Source organism: Anser anser (assembly GCF_964211835.1).
Source record: "Anser anser genome assembly, chromosome: 3".
In the NCBI taxonomy this organism is placed as follows: domain Eukaryota; kingdom Metazoa; phylum Chordata; class Aves; order Anseriformes; family Anatidae; genus Anser; species Anser anser.
In genome coordinates, this window is record NC_139722.1 from 4693548 (window position 1) to 4710027 (window position 16480).

At 37.1% G+C, this 16480-nt stretch overlaps 1 protein-coding gene across 4 annotated transcripts in view; it reads right to left on the reverse strand.

Annotated features, from left to right (window-relative positions):
* Positions 1-11898: 11898 nt before the first annotated feature.
* TFAP2D (transcription factor AP-2 delta) overlaps positions 11899-16480 on the reverse strand; it is a 53456-nt gene continuing 48874 nt past the window's right edge. For all 4 annotated transcript variants that reach the window (XM_083829851.1, XM_083829852.1, XM_083829850.1 and 1 more), the window contains one exon: positions 11899-14501. In XM_083829851.1, coding sequence (XP_083685977.1) covers positions 14282-14501 — 220 coding nt within the window. In that variant the 3' untranslated portion in view covers positions 11899-14281. The remainder of the gene's footprint in view (positions 14502-16480) is intronic.

The following is a 16480-nucleotide window of genomic DNA, read 5'->3' on the forward strand; positions in this document are numbered from 1 at the left end:
CTGCCCTTTGATAATGAGACTAGTTTATGGAGTTATGTAACAACTTACTTAAAATGTGACTACAGTGCTCCTTAAGAAAAAGCTCACAGAATCATTGCTCTGTTTTGCTGCTGTTGGTCTTCACTAATGAAGTTTAACATTGTCATGTTTGTCTCCAACTAGATATTTAAAAAATTTCAGCAAACCCCCTTTTTTTTCAGGAGGCTCAAGCTGGGTTTTATCACATGTTGAAATCACACGATCAGTTTCACAACTCCCTGAATGGCCAACCTTGTTGTAATCTGTTTTTTTAGATAACTGATAAGTAGGGTTATTTCTAAGAGTATGATGATTCTGCTTGACTTCAGTGAAAACATAAAACAGAGATATCTTTTAAAACTCATGCGATACAAAAGAAGGGACCTGAGTCAGTGTGGTGGAGAGGACACTGGAATTCGGGAGAATGGTTCCCTCTCCCAGCCCCATTGACTCTGGTACTCCTGGCCTTGGTCCGGATCTCCTTCTGTACTGAAGCTCCATTCTGGCCTCCCTTGTTCCCTTTAAACTTCTGACCTTGTCACAGAATGAATTAAAAGGAACCTGATCCCACTAGGCATGAGCATCAGAAAGATGTTTGGGTAACAAAAAATAAAAGAGATCAATGTTGCAGCAACAAGAATGGCATTCAGCAAAGTTCACTGAAGTCAAAACCCCTTATCACAGGGTCATGAAGTCACAGTATTGTTGTTTAGAAGGGAACTCTGGAGGTCATCTAGCCCAACCTCTGATCCAGGAGAACCACCTGGAGCAGGGTGTCCAGGTAGCTTTTGAAGATCTCCAAGGAGGAGACTCCACAACATCTCTGGGTAACCTATTCCAATGCTCTGTCACCTGCACAGTAAATAAATATTTTCTAGTGTTCAGAAGGAACATCTAGGGCTCAAATTTGTGTCCGTTGTCATCTTTCTTGTCACTAGGCACTACTGAGAAGAGCCTGGCTCCATCTTCTTTCCACTCTCCCTCCAAGCACTATGTTTTCTTCTCAGACATAAAAGTTCATTTTCATTCTATTAATACAGTGTTTTCTGGCACCCAGTTAATCCATTTCATGATACAGTTTTCCCCTTTACCAGTTTTCCCACAATCTTTCAGACAGAAATGTTATGAACGGTGATGTTGTATATTCTCATTGATAAGAATGTAAACCAGTGTCAGGACAGGAACTGAAACTTGAATCTCAGTTTGGAACTTACAGCTCATTCATAATTTTCTCTTCTTCATCTATTTTCAGGTTGAAATAGGTGGCTTTTGATCCTTTCAATGCATGTCGTATCTTGTCTAATTGTTATAATTGTAGCCAACATCCCTGTGATTGCAAGTTAAATGTGCTCTAGAAGTCAATCAAATTTGTAATCTCATTAAATGGAAGAAAATCAAGTTCATTTGACAGCATCTATTTCCTGTAAAACAGTATTGATTAGTATTAATTATATTATCCCCCTTTAATTTTTCATTAACTGAGTCCTCCATCAGATAATACATTAGTGGGCACAGAACTGATACCATACTGTTAAACATCTAATTATGTGGAAATTTATGTTTATCTTTAAAAAAAAATTGGCAACAAATTAACCTCTGTGCTTCACTAAGTTATAAAAGAAATATTTGTTTTCCACATAGCTGATTATTTATTTGAAAGCTTCTCAAATTGTCATATTCTAAGATATTGAGCAAGCACAGATGAAGTTGCTTCTTTGTTCTTATTCATAGTGCTTCTGATATCTTCTTCTGAGGCATTAGTAATAGTCCTGTGAGAGACAGGTTACTGAACCTGATGGAACCTGATGGTCTGTTTTGATACTATTCTTACACTGGTCTGATACACACTACATATATTCTTCAACCACGTACTCATGCACAGAGCAATATTTGAACTTATTTCTAAATGGAAATCTTACACAATAAATAAGACATTTTTAAATTATTCTTGAAACTTCGTGAACTTCAAATGAAAAAAGTGGCTTTCCATGATTTCAAATGGAGCATTGAAAATAAATAGGTTATATATTAAAAAAAAAAAATGCTTGGAAGAGAATGTGAAATGTTTGCACTCCTTTTGACACCAAATCCCCCCAAAATGAGTATGAAATCACTTATTTTCTGCAGAACAGAAACTGAAACACAGAAGAAAATACACAGACAACATGCATCACATCTAAAATGTGCAAGGAATATAAATTGGAATTTGTAGATCAGTAATTATATATCCACTCATGTGAAACATGGTATTCCTCCTAGCAGCAGGATGAGCAATGCTCAGTCATGCAGTAGACATACAGTATGGTTGTATGACATGATGCTGGTGAGAAAAGAGAGATTTGGGAAGGGTCACTTGTGTTTTCAACTGTTGAAGAGAACTGGGCTTTGTTGTCACTTTTGAAGGGGATGAAGGAATAGTAAAACAGCAACAGTTTGAGCACTGAAACCCTGAAATCTCTACTGATTTTCCATGGTCCATTATGGCTAGAATTGGGAACATTTTGGTGTGGGTCAACAAGCAGTCTCCTAAACATGGGGGAAAAGAGGTTAGCACACATCAGAGACCTTTCCTATTGCGCAGTCCAGATGCAACAAGCTCTGTCAAAGGGAAAAACTCACCCTGTGCCATTCAGAATAAAGTCCCCAGGTGGTAATATCCTGTTTAATCATGTGCCTCCTTCTCCTACTGGTGTCATTCTGAAACAGTTATTACACTTCCCTGTGCAAACAGGAAATGATTCCAAACTGTAAGAAATACATGCAGTTATGCTCTCCCTTGACAAGTTTGAGAAGGTCTATAAGAAGCTGTTCATAGTTCTTCTAGAAAGAAAAAAAAAAACAACATCTAGAACAAAAAAAAAAAACAACTAGAAAGCTGTTTAAGTTTTGTCCCAAAGAGGCTGTCAGTGTCTGGTTCATTCATGGTTCTTGTTGAATTTTCAGTTTTTGGTGTACTTTTTCTGCAAACTTCACATTCATGAGTACAAGGAGAAGCCCTATAGAATAAGGGGCAAAAAGAGCTGTCTGGAATTAACCCTGGACGTACCAAAGACCATTAGTATATATACATATTATTTTGAGTCAAATAAAGTCCATATATGGTCATTAAGATACCACCAAGACACTGAATGCTAGAAGTAAAAAATGTAGTGTGATATTTTCTCTCCTTTGGGATATTTTGCAACTTGACGAAAGCAAGAGACAAGGAGGTGTTGTCTGAGCTGGCATTTGAAGGAGATAAAAGTACATTTCTCTCCACTGTAAATAATAAACTCACTTTATATCATTAACTTCAAACATTATTCAGAGAATTAGATTTTTTTTTCATCCCAAGAATTATTAGACTGCAATTAAAAATTAGAAGAAATCTTTATAATTTCAGAATACAGCATACAAACGCACTGTCCATAGTATTCTTTATATATTATTCTAATCCTTGTTATTAAAGATAAGTTTGTTACATAAACCAGCTTGCTTGGCAATCATCATCATCACTTGAATAATATATATGTTTAGTTTGTTTATGAGGTGGGATTCTTCTACTTTTATCTTGGGGTTTGTCATCAGGTACAGTAGATGCAGACCTTCACATGAACACTTTTCAGATTGGGTATGTGCACCTAACTGAGGTTTTCTTGAGTCCTGGCCAGAAGCCCTGAAGTATGGGACTGAAAGATATGACATATGATCTAGAAGAGATCTACTTCATAACTTTAGAGCACTTATTCTAAGATTAATAAATATAATATAACCATAATATAACAAAATAGTATAATTATATATTATATTATATATTGTATATAAAATAACAAGATGTATATGTACCTTTCTTTGAAAGCTAATGAGTCAAGGATTTCATCTGGCTTTGGCCTCATACCATTCCCTCTTACTGCATGACCTTTGTTGATAGTTGCAGTGGCACATTTGTGTGATTTTAAATTATATGCACATATTATTGTCTGAATTTTACAGAAAGTCTTTAATGATCTTCCTCAGGGACAGGCTGTCTTTACTGCATTTTGCACAAAGTTTGAAATAATCTATGTGTCAGTGGTGACTGATAACATTTTAGGTACAGAAACAAAATCAACTCCTCTAAAGGAGCAAGCAATTGTCAAGAAGCTACTTATGATATTTGAGATATGAATAGCAGCTGAGACTGGATAGTCAAAATCCATCCCTTACTATCCTAAATGATCTGCAAATGGATGTACCAACAAACACAGACTGAAATAGACTGCAAAACTCACCAACCAAAATACCTTCTTCTGCTGCTTGAAATAGCTGAAGGAGTTTCCAGATCATGAGTCCTGCTGCCTGTGTGTCTTGCAGTAAGGCCTCCAGTGTTGCTGTGAAGACACCAAATGATGTAGGATCCATCAATTCCTTGGTTATTTCATGAAAACAAGTTTTGTTTGTTTGTTTGTTTTGTTTATTTTCCATTTTTATTTTCACATAATAGTCATTTTTAAAGGAAAAGTTTGGCCACTTATTTCTCTGATCCAAATTTGACAGATAAGGAGATAATATCTTGGCATACTTCCATCAGTTTATTCACAGAGTATCCAATTCCACAAATGTGCTCTTTACGAACCATTCATAATTTTCTATGCAGTTTTATTACTGGCTTCACACTGTAAATTAATTGGCAAAGGTTCAATGCTTTGATAACTCCTTAATTTAACTGGCCATAATGATGGCCCAGGGTGGTTCACTAATATTTGTGTTAAAAGTGTATTAACAAAAATGTATGAAAACTGGATGGCTTTGGGTGAGAACAGTAATAGGACTTATCTTCCTGAGACTTCATAACCAGTCCAAGACTTTAAATGTTGAGTTTCATAGGGTGTTGAAACTGCTTGTGTATGTGCCACCAGTACATTGGCTTGTATTGGCACAGGTACTGAGCCATAACTAAAACTGATGCCAGGCAGCTGCTCTTTTCACAGTTTCATGCTTTTATGGACAAGAGGATCTAAGGAATTTGAGTGGGGCTGGAAAATATGACATATGTTCTGTCTGGAAAAGTGCATACAGATGAGGAAGGATATCTTATTTATTTCAAAAGTTGATAGATTCTATGTGAGCAACTGAACTCAGTCCAAAGGGCTCAGAATCACGGAATGGGGAAGGTTGGAAGGGGTATCTCAAGATCACTTAGTTCACCCACTCTGCTCACAACAGAGTCATCTTGAACTTGTTGCCCAAGGCCATATACAGTTCCCAGGTTCTGGGAATCTTGAAGGATTTCCACAGTTTCTCTGGGAAACCCAGTCCAGAGCTCAAATAAAGTCACAGACAAAAAGGTTTTCTTACTTTTTTTAATGGAATTTTCTGTTTTTCATTTTTTGTCCATCACGTCTTTTCCCATCACTGGACACCAGTTAGTGTTTCTGTCTTGTTTAACACAAACACACACCAATCAGGCATTTATATACATTGCTAAGATAGATCTACAAGACCTGTGGAAAGCCCATGCTTCCCTGAAGCTACAGATGAAGTGACAGATGGACACCAAGCAGAGTACTCTGGGCTGCTGAAATGGCAGCAGTTGACTATGCGTGAGCAACTGAACCAGAGTAGTTCTTTATGTGCAGACTGTGTATGCAGACTGTAATGTACATGTATGTTTATTGAAAGCTGATAGTACTATTCCAGGCTTCCTTGGGTATCCAAGATATGTGCAAGGCATTGACAAATATAGTCAAGGAGCTGTGAGACACTACAGTCCTTCTGGAGAAGCAGTGGGAAGGCAAGCAGGATAGACAAGGCTGCCTAAGATGTCACTAGATGTTTATATGTGTGTGACTGAATCATACCCCCACTATGTCTGTTTGTATAAAATGACAGCAGACTTCATCTTGACTGTCTTTGCGTAGGCCTGTCTAGTGTAAGAGATACGAATGGGTAGAACCATGTCCCGCACTTCAGTGTAATCCTAGTAATGCTTTCTTCAAAAATAAAGTGTTTTGAGTTACTTCAGAATCTGCATTTATACATCAATAATTCAAATATATTTCCAGGAAAACAAGCAATAATAACAACAAAACCATGAACATTTCCCCACAGGAAAAACAACTGAAAGGCTTGGAGTTCTCATTGATTTCTTGGTCATGTCTTCTCAACAGGAGGATGAACCTAAATAGTAGTTAAGAGGCTAGCCATTTTATTAGTTTGGCTTCTAGTGCTTACTTAGAAAAAAATCTGCATTTTTCAGCAAAATATAAGTGAACACCCAGCCTCTCTAACATAAGTAGTTCTGTCATTGAACACATGCAAATATTGCCATACATCAGTTCTTCTAATGCTGGGAGTTCAGTGTACTCAGCATTTTACAGATTTTTCCCTTGTTTTGCTTTGTCAATTACTTAGAATGCAAATTAGTACAAACTGTCTATATGGAGCTTACGTATAAAATCTGGTAAAGGTGTATTTTTTATTTTTTATTTTTTTTGCTTTTCATCTTCTTGCATGTTGCAGTGTCTACAAATTAGAGGCTACTTTTGCACATTGACATGTATTTTGGCACTGCACTTTTGCAAATCTCAGTGGGTTTTTCTTCTTTTTATTTTAATAGAGTGAATAGGAAAATTTACACACCAAAGTGAAGAGAGATGGCAGAGCCAACCTCTCATGTGCTTGTATTTAAAATACTGATGAATTTGTCACAGTTATATTTCCTCTGACTTTGGACAAGAGCACATACAGAACTGATCAGAGGAATTCAGCATAGCACCAGGGAAACTGTATTTCCCAGAAGAATAAGGGGTAATATTAATTAGTGAGAGTTCATTTGATAGGGAACAGAGGTGTGGGTTGGATAAACCAAATTCAAACAAGTAGAAATTGCCTTCCAAACCATTTCCTTTTTCACCTGAAATCCTTCTGAAGTTTCTGCCATTGCAGCTCTGCCCTTGGTGTGTCATTGTCTAGAATTACTCATAAAGTCATTTCTGTAAGAACTGAAAGAACACAGAAAAGGCTGTCCTCAGGTTCCCAAATGGTTTTGAAACTATATGTCTGGGAAACTGCTTAAAAATATCTCTTTTAGATTTTATTTATTTATTTTTTTCAGCAAAACGTTTCTGATCAATTTGTTTTGGGAAGTTTGGTTAAACATCTGAGCTAGCATTACTTCAAATCAAACCTGCAGAAGGATGCTAATTACATCTAAAGACATTTTTTCATTCTCATTTTTTTTCTGCCTGAGAAGAATCCATCCACAACACTGGGACCAAAATCTAGAGTGGGAGTGCTTGCAGACCCTTAGCTGAAGTAGGAATTGGAATTGAACTGCTGTAAGCTCATAGTCAGAAGGTTAAAGAATTAATTTGAGACTATGGAGATGTGGATTTGATTGCCAGCACTGTCACAGTCTTTCTATGCAATCATGGAGAAGGCAATTCTGAGAGCACATATCTCATTTTAGTTTGGTTATCTAAATATTAGTATTCAAGGTTAGCTAGTTTTCTAGGTTGAGTCCAGTGTCAATGGAGACGGATTAAGATTCTTGACACTTTTCCACTGTGGTCAACTGAGAAAGACGAATCTAATATAAATCGTCACATCTAGCTTGGATCCCTGTTCTAGGACAGGACAATTGCCAAGCATTATATCTTTCTCTTGATATACCAAGAATGAAATTGAGTTAATGGTTTCAAGATGAGATAAATATTTAAGATAACCACAATTACATGCGATAATCCCTGTATACTTCTAAACTCTGCATAAGTTGATTTCTTCATTGTAGTATAGCAATATTATTATCGGTGTTCCTCTGCTGTGTGTGTCTTATATATCAGATGGAATTCTAGGTCCTGTAATGTTAGAGAGACAGTTCCTAGACAGCTTGGTTTTCCATTTTTTTATGCACACATAGACACTATTTTCAAGCACAGAGAATTCAGGGTTAAATCAACATAGATTTTATTGCCGTGAAATGTTCATTCAAATGTGGTCATTATCCTCATAGACTCACATAAAACAGGTAGCTTGTATATGAAATAGAAATATAAAAGATTATGTTTTTCACCACTGAATGATAAATTAAATTAAAAAAACAAACCAAAGCAAACCAAAAAACAAAACCCCAAACCAATAAATAGGACATTGTTGGTGACCAAGTGCGCACTCACATTTAAATACAATCACAACAGCTGCTGTACAGAATAGAATTAATTGTACAAAATGAAGAAAAGCAAAGAATAGAAATAATAATAATAATAATATAAAGATTAGACCTCTCTAAATGACTTTCACATGGCAAAGGAAAATGACATTATCTTCCTCTCTCCCTCATTCCCCACACATCTGTACTTAAAGTCTTGTTGAACCTGTAACAAGGGCAGAGGCAGGTGCTATTTTTATAATTACAGTTCCTGTATATTTGTTTGTTGATTTTTCCTTGTGTTGCAGGTTTGTGTCTTCTATTAATGTTTTTTTTTTCTCTTTTTTTTTTTTTCTTGACCATAAAAATAAAGAGCAGAGCAGCAGAGTTATCTGTCCAAAAGGTAAAAGAAAATCAAATGACCTTGGAACTCATCAGCAGCCCTTTTGGATATCTAAGATATCTAAGACCAAAACTGCTTGTTGGTGTGAGGAAACAAACAAACAAACAAACAAAGGCAGTTAGAGAAATCGGCTCTTAGGACACTAAAGCAGCCCCTCCTGAGCCTTGCTGCAAAACTGTGAGCAGCAGCTGTGCCACTGAGTCATGTTCAAAGGAAGAGATGAGCTGGGGAAATATTTACACAGAGGTCCAGTATTTGGAAAGACTATACATTGTGCCTGCTTAGTAGCAGATATTTTGTTGCTGTTTTCAGGAAAAGTTAAAGAGAAGCTTCAAAGAGCAGATTCCTTGCTGATTTGGAGAGCTGAAGTCTTTTCCCAAAGAATGTTGGAATTTCTCTTTAAAAAAATAAAAAGAAGTAAATGAAAGGTCCAAATTCACCCCTTGTGCCACGTCTCCAAGGCAACAGAATGACACCTGGAAAGAATTAGGGGTTAGGATGACAGCCTGAAGGACAAAACTGTTGATAGTCTTCAGTTGTAGGTTGCTGCTTGTCTGTGGTTCACTCCCCTTTACAGACCATATGAATGCTGTACCAGTTCTCGTCACCTGCATAAAACTCTCCCTTTGCTACACATCTCTGCCATTTAGTGGTACTAATGGAGGTCTTTGTGAACAGAAATCCAGATCTTAGGGCAGAAGTTGGAGGTAAGAATGTCACTCCTAGCTCTTTTGCAGACTTACCTTCTAAACTTAGTCAATGCAAGAGCTGTTTGTACTCGTCTTACAGTGAGTAACACCTTGCTCTATAAAGAAAGGCATGTGGTTAGTCAGTGTATTTACTCCATCATTAAATTGCTAATAAATCCAAGCAGCAATGACTGGTTTTTGGGAGTCAACTGTACTACTTAATGTGTTTTGATAGTCATGATGGGTGAAGTGTAATGTATACAAAGCTGGGAAATAGCCTGAAATACAACAGGATCCAAATACACATCCAACACTTGACCTATGAATCTAAGCATTTCTATGTTTCAAAAATTGTAATGATTCATTGCTTTGGCCATAGAGGTTTGGTCACTTGTCTGTACACAGATGTTTTAGACTAGAGTGAAATAAATAATTCCATGATCTTTCAAAGGGAGAACATCTTTTGTCATCAGATTTATTTCAAAGTCAAAAAGATACAAATATACTTGAATTTGCTACCAGTGAGCACCCAGTAACTTCAAACCACGCCCTTCCTTCAGGCTGATCTAATTCATGAATGTGTTTTGAGGTGGGAACTTTTCCACAGAGACAAGGACTTAGAAATGGAAAACAACAACGCACAAACAAACAAACAAACAAACAAAACCCCATGGGAACATTGTGCATGTATGTGTGGAAAGTGAATGAGAACTTAGTCCAAATTTTTAACAGGAACATCAGTGAATTCATCAATTAAAACCACACTGAAAGTTCCTGTTTTGAAAACCAAAGGCGTTTTAACATGAATCTGCTCTGATAATTAATTCAACAGAAAAGGTAGCAAAGATCACTTTTTTTCTTCCAATAAAATTAAGTACAGATTAAAATAAATAACAGAGAGTCTGTGAATGTCAACAAACCTTGCAGCTACCATTTTGAAATAATTTTGCCTTTAAAATATGCTAAGATACTAAAAGAAAAATAAGAAAGATGAGGATGTAAAGGCAGATAGACACTTAATGGTAAGAATCTCTAGGAATTCAATCAGCTTGAATCAGATCTGTACTGAAACCTTCCCAAAAATCTGTAGAGATCATTAAGGTTAAAACTGGATGTTCTGGGTTTTCAAGGGTACTCAGTTTTCTTTAATATTAATAGATCAAAAGATAATCAAGGTCAAAAATAATTTGTTGTCTGCAGAGCAGAGACTTGTAGTGATTATGCAATAGGAAAAGATGTAACTGTTTAAATAAATTATTGTTGGAACCTTAGACCATATTGCAAATAGGTGAATATTTCAAATAATGCTGTATACATATAATTTTCCAGTATCAGACATTTGAGTATGATTGTAATAAAACACTGCTTTTTCAACAGTTTTACAGAATAATCTATACAACCAGTCATTCCCCCGTCTCCAGAAGATTGATATTTTAGTGAAAAACTTGAAAAGGATTTATAAAGCATTTTTCTTCTCTTTTTTCCCTCCTTTAAAATATAATTTAAATTTATTATCATCTTGAAGTGCAGTACCATAAATAAATTGCTTTACAGTACATTTTTATGTGGCAAATCTGCATATCTGACATGGTCAAACATTTAAATTTCTCTCCCCCTCTCTTTTTCTCCCCCTCAGTTTGGACAATAGAAAAAGAATGAATTTCTTTTTCACTTTTAACCAGTGGTTACCTCCTTCCACACTCAAATATTTCATGTTCTAGAATGGTTCTGCAATGTTTCTGAAGATATCATGGAGGAACATTCATTTGATTTTAGCACTCTTTGCAAAAGTGCTGGAGTGAAGAATTCATTCAGCAAAGTTTACGTTCTGTTAGGCACTTAGCTGATCTTAGTGAATTAAGGAGGAGGAGTCCCATGGAGATGCATCTGTTTCCCTCATTGCATAGAGGGAGGATAGACTGAAAGCACTAAAGTAGGCACCTAAGTTATATACCTACAAATCTAAGCAAAATCATAGGATTTCTTTCTTTTTCTTTTTCTTTCTTTCTTTCTTTCTTTCTTTCTTTCTTTCTTTCTTTCTTTCTTTCTTTCTTTCTTTCTTTCTTTCTTTCTTTCTTTCTTTCTTTTTCTTTCTCTTTTCTTTCTTTCTTTCTTTCTCTTTCTTTCTTTCTTTCTTTCTCTTTCTTTCTTTCTTTCTCTCTTTTTCTTTCTTTCTTTCTTTCCTTCTTTTCTTTCTTTTTCTTTCTTTCTTCTTTCTTTCTTTCTTTCTTTCTTTCTTTCTTTCTTTCTTTCTTTCTCTCTCTCTCTCTCTCTCTTTCTTTCTTTCTTTCTTTCTTTCTTTCTTTCTTTCTTTCTTTCTTTCTTTTTCTCTTTCTTTTCTTTCTTTCTTTCGCCCGCCTTCCTTCCTTCCTTCCTTCCTTCCTTCCTTCCTTCCTTCCTTCCTTCCTTCCTTCCTTCCTTCCTTCCTTCCTTCCTTCTTTTCTTTCTCCTTTTTCTTTCTTTCCTTCTTCCTTCCTTCCTTCCTTCCTTCCTTCCTTCCTTCCTTCCTTCCTTCCTTCCTTCCTTCCTTCCTTCCTTCCTTTCTCTCCTTTCTTTCTTTCTTTCTTTCTTTCTTTCTTTCTTTCTTTCTTTCTTTCTTTCTTTCTTTCTTTCTTTCTTCTTTCTTTCTTTCTTCTTTCTTCTTTCTTTCTTTTCTTTTTCTTTCTTTCTTTCTTTCTTTCTTTCTTTCTTTCTTTCTTTCTTTCTTTCTTTCTTTCTTTCTTTCTCTCTTTCTCTCTTTCTCTCTTTCTCTCTTTCTCTCTTTCTCTCTTTCTCTCTTTCTTTCTTCCTTCCTTCCTTCCTTTCTTTCTTCCTTTCTTCCTTCCTTTCCTTTCTTTCCTTTCTTTCTTTCTTTCGCCTTTCTTTCACCTTCCTGCCTTCCTGCCTTCCTTCTACAAGCAAATAGGGACTCAGTTAGTTTTAGCTTGTTTTCTTGCCTTGATGGCAATGTACTTACTGGTCTCAAGAGGAATAGTACTATGCCATAACTGTTCTGTTTCCTTCCATACCTTTGAAAGCTGAGGATGATCTTGTTAATCATCTCCCTACATCATACCTGTAAATGCTTTTGGACAGTTTTTATAGCCCCTAGGTTGATAAATCTAAAGCGGGTCATGCAAGATGTAATGTATTTTAACTACCTCTAGAAAATGACAATGTGTTTGAGCACTTTTATCCCTGGCTTCCTTCTTATCTAGTTGAGAAAAAGACACACTTCAAGAGCATGATTCATTGTTGTTTTGAGGTAAGATGAAGAGCACACCATAAGTGCCTCTTTCTCTCCACTGATTATAGGGAGAAGAGGGTGACCAGTCCAGTTGTAGTCATGTGCAATAGAAAATACCACCATTAAATTCCAGCTATTATCCATGGAGAAAGACAGGCACTTCCAGACGATCCCTTCCACCCATCCTAGGCACTCGGTGTGCAGGACAGGTGGCCACCCATATGTCTCTAGAGCTGTCTTCTCAGGCCCTCCATATCGTCTTCCAGGAGAGTCCAGACTCCCTATTGGTTTCTTGACATATCTGTCAAAACTATGTGGCTGTCTTGGACACCCTAAAGCATCTCAAATAGCTATAAACGCTTACACATGGACTACTGTATATTTTTTTTTCCTACTGTAGAAAGAGATGAATTGTCTTTTGGAAGAAAAGATCTTATTATGTTGATTTTAAAGAGTTTGAAGGTCAATATAAGCCCACCCTACAATATCAATCCTCCCTAACTTTCTCAGTAAAATGATATGAGAGAAACAAGAAAAGGAACTGAATGGAAGTCTCATTGAAGAAGTCAGAATGTGGCTGGGAAATGCCTCTTGACTCAGAGGCTTGAGCTCAAACTATGCCTCCAGTGTTTTCTTTGTGAGGATGTGTGCTGGGTGGTGAACTAATATTTCAAAATACACAAAGTTATTAGCCACTTAGCTGCTGTGGACCGTACCAATCTTACATGTCATTTTGGTTTTATTTTAATTTTTCTATAGATGAGTGGATTCTGTTAGACCTCTGCACCTCAGCTGGATTTCTGAAAACAATAAAGCTGCAGAAACGAGCTGTTGAAGAAAAAGCATCATAAAATCATGGCAACACAAAAGGTGACTCCGATTGCCTGCATTGATCCTGTTGAACAGAAACCCAGGTGTGGCAGACTGCAGTGTTATGGGACCAAGGGCTGAGAAGATAGAGGACAGAAGCCCATGCAGTCATTTAATCTGAAGTTCACAGAGGCATCAGGGCTCTTAATTAAACTATCAAGTGTGGATATTTTTTCCCCATTTTGTCTGCCATGCTCTTCTCACAAGAGACACCTTAGCTGCTTGAATGGCCAGGACAGATTCCTAACAGGTTCTGGTCTTACTCCAGTGCAGCTTTATTATAAGGTTCTGGTCTTACTCCAGTGCAGCTTTATTATACAATCCCATGTGGAGATATGCAGCCCCCAATACCAAACAGTTCATTTGTCCCATGACCCACAGATTCCTCTCTTGCCAGGAATCCATATTATTTTCCCAATGTTGTCTGGATCAGGCATTTCTGATGGATCAGAGGAAGCCCTTCTTTCAATCTATCCTGCATGTGAGCAAAGCCAGTATGCTGGAACTGCATGTCCCACAACCGATGTGCTAGCCCTAACTGTGCTGCCAGAGAAGAAAGTGCTTCAAGTTGGCCTGTGACAAATTTCATGTGCCACCTCAGCCAAGTCCAGAAGTGCTTATAAAAACAGTGTTAGTGTATCATTCAGAACAATCAAATACTACGTGCACGAAAAAGTAGTTTAGAGCAACATAAATTTTAAAAAAGTGACAATTTCATCACACAATTACTGTACACTGCTGTTCTTAGGATTGAATACTTTCCTCTCTCATGCTCTCTCTTTCTCTGTTTTAATCTTTCTCTTTTTTCTTTCTTTTTTCTTTTTTTTTTTTTCCTTTTTTTTTTTCCTTCGTTTTTCCCCCCTTTTTTGGATTTGGTCCACTGGAGATAAATCGCCCTCAATGATATATATATTTAAAAAAAAATATCAGCAGCAAGACTCTCTTGAAATAGATTCTGTTTGATGTAGCTAGTCTGTCTTTTCTGTTTTGCCCTCTTTCACAGCAGCCTCTGAAGTTTTCCGCAGGGGGGCTTTCTCCGAGTTGGCGTGTCCTTGGCCGGATTCCGCCGCTCCTCCGTTTTTGTGCGATGTGTGCTTTTCCAAGTAGTTCAGCATTTCACTGAGAACAGTTTGGAAAGTGCTTAGGGCAGCACATATTGCAGGAGTTCCAAAACCATGAGTGATCAAACTACAAATGGGAAGGAGACAAAAAGAGAAAAAGAAATACACACACACACATAAATATATTTGCACTCACATACGTCAAAGAGTTTACAGTAAGCTGATTTTGCTACAGTGAAATTCAAGATTTGCTCCCTAAACTATTTATTACCTGCAGGAGAAACAGAAAGGAAAAGAATAGAGCAGAAGAGCAGACTACACACAGCTTCAAAGGTTGTTTTTGGTAGGAGTATCACTTCTGAAACACCGTGGGACAGATCTGCGGCTGATGCAGATTGACACAGTATTGTTGACTTCAGAGAGACCAAGAGAAATCCATGCCCAAGACCCTCCAGCATTGCTACTTTTCTTGTCCCAGAAGGTTTGGCTCCCTTCTTTCTCAGGTATATGAAATCAGTTCTGTGTGGTTTATCCACTCTCCCAGGTCAAACTGTTAAACAACAAGCTTTGATTATCCTACATGGAATTATGTATAGTTGCATATGTATTAGGAAATTATGCAATGCCAGGGCAATAGGCACAGTTTGGTCTTTTCTATGCTGCTAAACCCTCTGAATATCCAACAGTGGGGAATCCAAACCGCCCTTTGGGAATAGCTCCTGGCCATTGCTAAGGCCCAACACCCAACAACATCTAGAGCTAGTTCAGCTAGGCTAAATCCACAGATTTTCCTAACAAATTAATAGTAAAAATAACCAAGTTCCAACATCTCTTGCTGTGGTGATGTTAAATTTCCTAGAACAGATTTATCTTATTGCATCTTTCACCTAAATAGTGTGTTTTCTCAAGTTAACGCTGAATTTGTTCTTCTTTTCCTGACCTGCAAAGAAGATGAATTTCACTGTTGCTCCTCACTTAACAGTTACTGAAATGATGTATTTGTGGAGTAGTCAGGCAGTCTGATAGTAGGTTAATTTCATTTAAATCTAAAGAAGCACTTCATTGCACCTATAGATATCTGTAGTCACCCGAGATGCTTTTGGGCATCCACCTGGCTTCCACTTGCAGATACAGGAACATGCATGTTTGTTCCTGTGTCAGATAACAGCTTTGCAAGGATTTTGGAAATGGTACCAGAGACCACTCTTTAGGCAACTGACTCCAGCCCTGCCTGCTTAAATGCTACGTGTACACTACAAGTTGTTCACATAAGCCTCAGGGCATCTCGTGTGGTACTAGACACCTTCATATGGGCAACCAAATTCTTTTCATCGTTATAATAAATCATTTTGATAACTTGTAGGTGGAAAAACAAGAACAGAAACAGAAGCAAAAACAATGAACCAACTAACCAAAAATCCTTCCTGATTTTTAACTTTCATATAGAAACATAAGTTGAAAATTATTTCAGAGGTTGAAATGTCATTGCAGTATTTAAAATATTTATTTCAGACATCCCAGTTCTGCTTAGGGAAGAAGAAAACAAGGAAAGGATAATAAGCTGATTTTTGACTCTGCAGATATTTTTCAGAAATCAATATTTTATATTTGTTTGGGTGAGGGAGAAAAACCACATTACAGTGATTCTTCCAAAACAATAACTACTTCATCCCATTCTAGTTAAGATTTTGCCCTTATGGTAACTCTCTGGGTGTCTGAGGCACCACGTCAGTAAACCCTGATCTAAAGCAGAGAGCCACACATAGGTTAGAAATGGGAACATTGCATTTCAGTGAGAACTCCTCTCCTCTGCATTTTGGCTTCTTAGTCTTTCCAGCTGTTTTAGAAAACAGTAGAAAAATAGTGGTCTAGGGAATAGAGGTTATACAAGACATGGACAATTGCCAGAATACTGGACGTATGGAAAACAAATATGGGAAAGGTTCCAACACGTCTTTCAGGGTGATCTTTCTGTCTCTGCTGGACATGGGAACCTTGTTTGCTAGGAATGCCAGCATCCTAAGAAAGACACCAAACTTATGTGAGTCCTAACCAAAATGAGAGCTCAGTGGGGAAATACCTCTCCATTTCAGATTAGGAATGGTC